This window comes from Leptonychotes weddellii, chromosome 15 (assembly GCF_054177405.1).
Source record: "Leptonychotes weddellii isolate Sample4059 chromosome 15, ASM5417740v2, whole genome shotgun sequence".
Taxonomy (NCBI): domain Eukaryota; kingdom Metazoa; phylum Chordata; class Mammalia; order Carnivora; family Phocidae; genus Leptonychotes; species Leptonychotes weddellii.
Window position 1 is genome coordinate 20927702 of NC_138383.1, and position 8562 is coordinate 20936263.

An 8562-nucleotide genomic window follows, 5' to 3' on the forward strand; every position below is an offset into this window, starting at 1 on the left:
CCCCGGGTGGGACCTCGGGCCAGGGCCCAGCACAGGCGTTCCTGCTTCTTTGAGCCAGTTTTGCGGGAATCAAAGCTGGCGCACGCTCTGCCTGCAGACTCAAGGCACAGCAATGCCTTCCTTACGAGCGAGAGAGTTCCCCTGCTCAACTCCCCTGCCCCGGGAGGAAGGCTTTGGCCTCAGAACCTTTTAGCAACAACTGTGGGGGAGAGAGAGCCAGAGGGCCCTTGGCTTCATCACTCCCCGGAGGCTAGAGAGTCTGGAGAAAAGGCAGTTCCCTAAGGCCAAGATCCGTTCCCAGGGTAGAGGGCTGGGAGCCCAGCTTTCCCCGGGCGAGGACCCCGACCACAGATTGTGTTTTTCTTCCGTCCCCCACCCCAGACAGGCCAGCCCAAGTGCGGCACCTCTGAAATTTTGGTGGGGCTCTCGGGGGTGGGGAGGGTGGGCAGAGCTCTGAGGAGGACGTGGGTGCACGTGTTTAAACCTGGCGGGGCCAAAAGAGCATCTGGGCTGAAGGGAGAGGTGAGTGACAGAACAGTATGTGCTTTCTCCTTTTAACAACATGCCTCTTCACCTCCAAGGGACACAGCGAGGGTCGCTGCGCCGTGCAGGAGTGGGCAGGCTTGGTTTTGAGCTCTCCGCTCCCTCACTCGGGTCCTCTGCCACTGGCGGCCTGCCTTGGCGAGCAAGCAGCTTTTCCTCAGAGCCAGTCCACCCTCACATCTAAAGAAATAAAAAGGTTATGATCTCAGATCACAGGTTCTCTGCCCCTGATCACTACACATAAGCCCTTTGGGGCAAACCAGACCTACAGCTGCATCTGCCCCGGCACAGAAGCCTCTCGGCCAACTTCCATCAGTCCTCTATCTCATCACTGCCCGGGCAGGGGGGAGACGTGAGGAGTGTCTCTCCCTCCCTCACGTGTGGGTTACGCGACTAGAAAAGTGTCTTTGCTGTGTTCTGAACTGGGATTGATGGAGAGAAGGGGAACATTAGCACATTGCCCACTTTTTGCCACATTTCCCCCCTTAGCTTTGCTCTTCGGCGCAAAGAACGATCCTCTCCTGAGAGCTGATTCCAGTCATGTGCTTTTATGCTTCATGTGCAGAAACTGACCCAACTCCCGGGCAACCTTTGGTGATGAGGGGGCCAGCCCCCAGCGAGCAGAACTGCCTATTGGCACTCGGATTTCCCTTCTCCAGTGAGATACTCAGGTTCCAAGTTAGGCCTGACTACCTCTGCCTCCCATGGGGTGCCTAAGTCAGACAGGCAGTGGGAGAGTGCTGCCTGGTGCGGGTGATGGCATGAGCAAAGAAGGGAGACTGGTGGTAAGGGAGCCCTCCTCTGCCTTAATCCAGCCCTGGTTTACTGGAGAGTCACGGTGGTGGGGGGGGGGGAGGCAGGGAGCTGTTGATGGTGTCATGCGGCCCCAGCTCACCCCAGGCCAGAGGCGTCTCCAGGACACCTGCTAGGCCCTGACTGAAGATCTGGGAGCAGGCCACCCCCAGCAGCTCAAGAGTGGGGGCCATCCTGCCCAAGTTCCCTCCTCTGCCCTGCCCCCTCCTCAGGGTCGTCTGCCCCAAGGTCACCCCTCACCGCACCCTCCTGTCTGCTCAGTGATGCTCAACACTGCAGCTCTTTGACCCCAGATACTGGGATTACAAGCCTGGAAGGAAAGGGGGCGGGGTTCCTCCTTTCTGAGATCCTCCCTCCTGAAGGCAATTCCAGGCAAAATACCTTTAAAAAACAAACAAACAAACAAGGCAGCAAATAGAGCTCAGACTTCCTTTAAACTCCTCAGTCCATCTTCACAATCACCTTCTGAGGGCCCTTTGAGGCCCCACACTTGAGTCTGACCAAGACCCACCCGCAGCCTCTCAGGTCCCTGGACCCCATCAGGGGCTCGTGGCTGACGGAACGTGGCTGAGGTCTACATGGTGGTGGATTCCAGGGACCCTCACCCGGGGACTCACTGCCTTGGGAGACCTCTTGTGACCTGACCAAGGTCTTTGGGGCTAGGATAAAGTCACTAAAGGAACTGCAGTCATGTTGGGACAGGTGGCAGCTGGGTTTCCAAGAGGAAGAGGGCGAGGAAGGGACAGGAAGTGAGCCTGGGAAGATGGATTACAGAACAGGGGTGGCTGAAAAGAAAGCAAACCACGGTGGGATAGGGCAGAGAATCGGGGCTTGAGGAGGAGAGTCAAACACTGGCTCATCATAGGCCTGGGTGAGAGGAAATGAGAAGTGACCAGGGGTCAGGCCAAAAGCCAGGACTGACCAGGATTTCTCAAAGGAAACTAAGAAGCCGCCAGGTCATATTCCTTGGGTTCTGCCTGGGAACCCCCCATCAGGCCCCCTCCCTCTGCCTGTGGCCCCAATTACCAAGGCAGCCAGGGCTGAGACTGAGACTGATGCCCTAATACCCCTCTCAGCCTTGGAAAGCCTAACATCCCTCCAGCCCACGGAAACACTCAGCTCGGCCCCCACCAGGCCCCAAGGCCCACTCACCAAGCCTGGCACCCAGGTACAGAGAAGCTTAACGAAGGCAGTTTATGCATAAACATTACAGAAGAGCGTTTCCTGGCCGGGATTTTGAGAAGGAGCCGGAGACAGTAAGGGATGTGGTCCCTCCCAGGAAGGCACTTCTAACGAGGGCTGGGGCGGAAAATGAAAGGATGCATTTGGGAAGAGATCTGTGGGCCCACACAAGGGTCGTGAGAGGGGCTAACCCCACAACCACAGGCAGGCCGCTCGGGGAAGGGTCAGCCTCCTCCAGATCCCACTACAAGCCTCTGAGGACCCGGCTCCCGTCTGGGCCCCCCAACAACCATAGTACTCAGGGCTCAGGTAGCTGCTGGCAGAGCACCAGGTACCCCCCCTTCTGTGTGTCCTGAGTGCACCCCAAGGCTGGGCTCAGGAGTGCCTGAGCTTCGGGCCCCCAGCACACCTCTCTGGCCTGCCGCTGGCCTCCTCGAAGGCTGCATTTCACTGGCATCATTACCACCTTCCTGGGCCTCTCCCCTCCCCCGCCCATCCTCCTTAATCCTCCCAGACCCTCTTCTCGGACATTCTCATCCTCCCCCATGGCTTCAGGTGCCACCTCGGGGGCTCATGATGCCCAGCCCAGTCTCATCAGCCTTGACCTCTCCCCTAAGCTCCAGACCTGATGATCAAACCTGGCCAAACATGCATGTCCCATAAACCCTCACACTCAACAGGTCTGATCGGCTTCCTCTTTCCCCCAAACCTCCTCCTCCAACATGCCCCCACTTCAACGGCACCACCCGTGATGCCTCAGCTTATCCCGGTGAGTGGATTTGCCTCCGGCCCCATCCCAGACTCCGGCACCAGGCTCCCGGCTCCCAGCTTCTGCCGTGTCTCTCGACATCTCCCTGCCCCTGCCTCGCCCTCCCTAGCCCACCAGCCACTCTGTCACCAGAGCCAGGTCCCCAGTCACTAAGATCCAAGTGAAATACAAACAATTAGACGAAAAGGTGACTTAAGAACATAAAGGCAAAAACATGGGAAGAAGACAGGCAAGGCCCAGTGCCCAACCTCACACACAGCCCTTTTGTTTCATAATGAGAAACCAGGGTACCTCTTCTGCACGATGAAGCATTACCACACATTTTCTATTCACTTAAGACTCTCTGGAGAAAAGATTAATAATTTTACAAAGTCAGGGAAGGGAGGAGGGTGGCAAAGTGTTTAGGAAAAAGCAGTAACAATAAAACATTCCTTTCTCCCACGCAGACAAAACCCCTGGGGGGCTTCAGCGATAGCAGCAAGGCCGGCCCCTCTCTCGTTTGCGCTGTGGGGCTGCTTTGTGATCCAGACACCAAATCCCACTAGGCAGAAAAGCACAACACAAGCCTACTTATTATTTTCAAGGCAGAAGGGAAAAATCTAAAAAGGCAACAAATTGCAAACTTCCTTGCTAATCGCAGAGGATGGGAGAGGCTGTCGGAATCTAGTACTTTTTCTCTCCATCTGGTCTTAAAAAAACAGAAATTAGATACTCTGGTTCAACAATAGCAAGAAGGATTAAAAAAAAAAAAAAAAAAAACCCAACCAGAATCATTGTCTAAAAGCCTGGCCCTTTCCACCTGTCCGATCACCAGCCCTCCCTATTAGGCCGGCCTGCTGCCCACCTCGCCATCTTGCTCTAGGAGAACCAAGCTGTTTGTCCCACATTTCCCTAACACACCGTGCCTTTACCCACATTGTTCCCTCTTCCTGGCATGCCCGTTCCATTGTCCATCTGGCAAACACTCAATAAGACAAATCAAATGTCTCCTCCCTTTCCGAAGGCTTTCTGACCGTCTGACGCCTGGAGACCACTTTTTCATTTCTGCTCCCCTTTTCCTCATAGAAGTATCTGTTAAAGTACCTGTAACCCTTCAGCCTTCAGACTTGCTTCCCCTGTAGACTACAAACCCCTTGTGGGCAGGAAGCATGTCACCTTCTTCATCTTAGTATTCTCAGACCTAGCTCAGTGCCTGGTAAAAAAGAAGTCTTTAACAAGGGCGCCTGGGTGGCTCAGTCAGTTAAGCATCTGCCTTCAGCTCAGGTCATGATCCCAGGGATGGAGCCCCACGTCGGGCTCTCTGCTCAGTGCGGAGCCTGCTTCTCCCTCTGCCTGCCGCTGTTTGTGCTCACTGACAAATAAATAGATAAAATCTTTTTTAAAAAAGTCTTTAACAAATGTCTACAGAATGAATAAAGATCTAACTGATCTCTTGGCTTTTAAGCAAACTATTCAAATGATCCTAGTTTTGGTGCCCTAGCGTCCCAGGTCCAGGGTAGCATAGCCCAGGAGTGCTAAGAGTGTGGCCCCATGAACAAATCATCTGTGTTGAAGGGCACTAATTACGCTTACACAGGTCCAAGTGCAGGGGCTTGGGAGGAGCCGAGAACAGCAATGTTCACATGTGGAAAGACAACCTCAACAAGACAGTACGTCCAGTCAACTCTCTCAGTCATGTTGATGGAGGAAAACGATGCAGCAAAAAAATTCCAACCAGTGGAGAATCCATAGATCAACATCATTAAGCCTTGAGACATGTATTATTTCATTGCAGCAAATGGGTCTTCCAGATTCCATTTGGCTCAAGCTACATCCATATAATAAAAGATGATAGGTATCTAATGCAGGGCTTTATGAAGCTTAACACCTGGTAATGCAGAGACCTGGGTAGGACAGGAAGTTCCCCTTACCTGGCACAGTCCTGGGGTGCCTGCCTAGATGGCTCTTGCAGCTCCCCTTCCTGATGTTGGTGGAAACCAGGACTACAGAGAGGACTTGACCCAAGGCTGCCCCAGCCAGGCCAAAGCGGGAATGGGCACTGGTAGGTTTTCCACGTCTCAGCCCTTTGTCCACAGCCTGCAAGCGGCTTTGCACAGCCACCTCCTCCCCTGTGCCCTCAGCTATGGCTGGCATTACCTAGGAACCAGACTCCAACTAACTAGGAAGGACAAAATGTGAAGAAGGTGGAAACCCGGCTAAGATGAGGGAGGCCCGGGAGAGGTGGGGCAGTGGCAACCTTTCCATCTACCAGAACACTGGCTAGTGTGAACTCCGCTGCACCAGGAAAGGAGAAACCATGGGCAAAGGGAGCAGCATGCTCTGACCCGGGGGGGTTAAAGAAATGAGGCAGAGAGGAGTTCAGAGCTGCACAAGGAAGATGGCTCTGGTCTGGGATGGCTTGATCCCAAATTTCCCTTTCCCCCTTTCCATTCAGCAGGCTTCATTCCCACCCCACAGTCTCTTCCTGGTCCCGCTGCATCTCCCCCCACTCCCCCAACTCCAGAGAACCCCCGCCCATACACTCACGCACAATACACAGCACCTATCCTGTGTGATCCACAACTCACTTCAACCTCTCCCACTCTCCAGCCCCAATTTCTTCCCCCAAACGGACTGCCCCTCCTTCTGTGTCTCCCCATCACCTCGCCTCAGAGTCTGGCCCCTAATTCCGTTTTCCATTTGTCCTTTCCCAGCCCACAGGCTTCCCCCCCAGGGGGTACTTCCTGCACTAGGCTCGCCTCCAGGCACCTGCTAGGGGCCAGCCACTTAACATTGACCACTCCCCTCAAGCCCCCAGCGACTCATTCCCCGCCCCCCGCCTGGGCGGCTGCAGTCCCTATACCTTTAACAAACCTCCACGTGCGTGTTAACGGCGGTGACAGCATTTCCTTGTCTCTCTGCTCCCGCCCCCGGAGGCGCCGCCCATTGGCCGCTGGGTTCCTCTGTTCTCGCTCTAATTGGCCTCGCTGCCGGACAGCTCCAACCAATGGCCTCTCCGCGCCTGTCTCCCTCCTCCGACCCTGAGCTCCCATTGGCTCCGAAGACTTAGGACCTGTTAGCGGGGCCTGGCGACTGGCGAATTCTTCCTTCCCCCGGGTAAACTCCCGGGCTGAGAAATTGGTTCCGAACCCAACGGAACCCAGCGCTGGGCGCCGCCGGGTCACGTGGCTGGCGGCCTCATGACGTGCGGGCTGCGAGGCGTCACCGTGACGTTCGGGCGACCTGCCGAGTGGCCCCGCTACCTCTACCACCTGTGCGGTGGCGGTGGCGTGATGGACCTGGGCCCGATGCGCAAGAGTTACCGCGGGGACCGAGAGGTGAGGCCACCGGGGCAGGGCCTCCCGCTGGGAGGGGTCCCCGAGTCATCCCGCGAGGGGAGGAACCCCATGGGGTGGGTTTGGGGTCACCCCGTAGGAGAAGGGGGTGCCAAGGCAACCAATGGGGGGAGGAAGGGCTCTGGGGAAACCAGGATGAAGACAGGCCGCGGGTTGCAGTGGGTGAGAGCGCGAGCTCTGCAGGCGGCCCGGGGTGGGATCCTGCCACTCACGGGGTGCATCACTTGGGTCAATAACAACCTCTCTGGGCCTCAGTTTCCTCACCTGGGAAGTGAGTACCTAACTCGCAGGGATGGTGTGGACTTTGGTATTTGCAAAGTGCTTAGAACAGTGATAATCAGCTTCTAAATATTTGATAAGTAACACATGGGGGAGGGGTACTGACTCACGGAGGGAGGGGAGGAGAAAGCTCCTAGATCTCACTGCTGTCAGTCCTTTCCCTTACCTTTTGGAGAAGTTCTTTTCCTTTTCCCTCCTCAGAGGAGAAACCAACAGAACTTTTTTTGGAATTGAGGCCGGAGTTGCAGTTTCTAAATCTAGTTGTGTGTGAGCATTTCCAGAAATACTTGTTAAACATGCAGTTTTTCACTGAACCTCAGACCTACTGAGAATTTGTGGGGGTGGAGCCCAGGAATATGGCTTTTTTTTTTTTTAATGCTCCCCAAGTGATAGGTTTGACACTCATGACATGAAACTCTGATTCATCCATCACTACTGTGGGACCTGGCGAGTTACGCCACGTTTTTATGCCTCTGTCCTCACCCGTAAAATAGAGCTAGCAGAATCTACTTCCTGGGTAGTACCACATACACAGTAAGAATTATATGTGTTTAATAAATAAAACTCTCCTTTCCCAGGCATTTGAGGAGACTCAGCTGACCTCCCTGGACCCCATGAAGCAGTTTGCTGCCTGGTTTGAAGAGGCTGTCCAGTGTCCTGACATAGGGGAGGCCAATGCCATGTGTCTGGCTACCTCCACCAGGTGGGCATAGCCGTGGGACCGTCTGTGGGTGGGTACAGGTGAAGTAGGAAACTTAGGAAGCTCTCAACTTGGTGGAATGCAAATTTATGGTTATAGCTGTGTTACTAACATGCTGTGTGGCCTCAGACAAGTTACTTGTCCTCTCTGGGCCTCGGTGTCCTTATCTGTAAACCAAAGATCAGACTTCACTTAATTCCATTTCAGTAATAAAATGTAGTGCCTCATTCATCTCTGCCCCTAATGCACTCACCCCCAGAACCCTTGTCTCCCTTATCTCCCCATCTACCCAATTCCCATCTGTCCTTTAAGAGCTACATCTCCTGGAACCTGTCCATAAAGCTCTCTCTCCCTCTCCTGAAATCTAGCACAGTGCTCGGCTGTATTATTTATTTGACAGTCATATACCCCTGAGACACCTCTTCCAGTAGGCTGTTATTCAACTCTTGTCCCCCCCTCATTAAAGTGTAAGGCCTTGGGGCGCCTGGATGGCTCAGTCTGTTAAGCGTCTGACTCTTGGTTTCGGCTCAGGTCATGATCTCAGGTTCTTAGGATTGAGCCCCCGCCTCGGGCTCCCTGCTCAGTGGGGAGTCTTCTTCTCCCTTTCCCTCTGCTCCTCCCACTGCCCCCCCCCCAGCTTGCAAGCACACGTGCGCTCTCTCTCAAATAAATAAATAAAATCTTTTTTATAGAAGATTTTATTTAGGGGCGCCTGGGTGGCTCAGTCGTTAAGCATCTGCCTTCGGCTCAGGTCATGATCCCAGGGTCCTGGGATCGAGCCCCGCATCGGGCTCCCTGCTCTGCAGGAAGCCTGCTTCTCCCTCTCCCACTCCCCCTGCTTGTGTTCCCTCTCTCACTGTGTCTCTCTGTGTCAAATAAATAAATAAAATCTTTAAAAAAAAAAAAAAAGATTTTATTTATTTGAGAGAGAGAGAGCTAGA

The 8562-nt window shown here is 54.2% G+C and overlaps 2 protein-coding genes across 9 annotated transcripts in view; one reads left to right on the forward strand and one right to left on the reverse strand.

Moving 5' to 3' along the window:
- The window catches only part of SP6 (Sp6 transcription factor), a 74968-nt gene extending 68739 nt beyond the window's left edge, over positions 1 to 6229 (reverse strand). For 4 of the 7 annotated variants that reach the window (XR_014140502.1, XM_081805124.1, XM_081805125.1 and 1 more), the window contains exon 1: positions 6150 to 6229. The gene's annotated coding sequence lies outside the window, so the exon portion shown is untranslated. The other 3 variants (XM_081805128.1, XM_081805129.1, XM_081805127.1) reach the window with 2 other exon arrangements.
- A 110-nt stretch (positions 6230 to 6339) lies between these two features.
- Positions 6340 to 8562, forward strand: part of PNPO (pyridoxamine 5'-phosphate oxidase) — a 15950-nt gene continuing 13727 nt past the window's right edge. Inside the window, exons 1-2 of one of the 2 annotated variants that reach the window (XM_081805130.1) lie at positions 6340 to 6624; positions 7500 to 7624. In XM_081805130.1, the coding sequence (XP_081661256.1) occupies positions 6487 to 6624; positions 7500 to 7624 (263 nt within the window). In that variant the 5' untranslated portion in view covers positions 6340 to 6486. The remainder of the gene's footprint in view (positions 6625 to 7499; positions 7625 to 8562) is intronic. The other variant, XM_006739059.3, reaches the window with a different exon arrangement.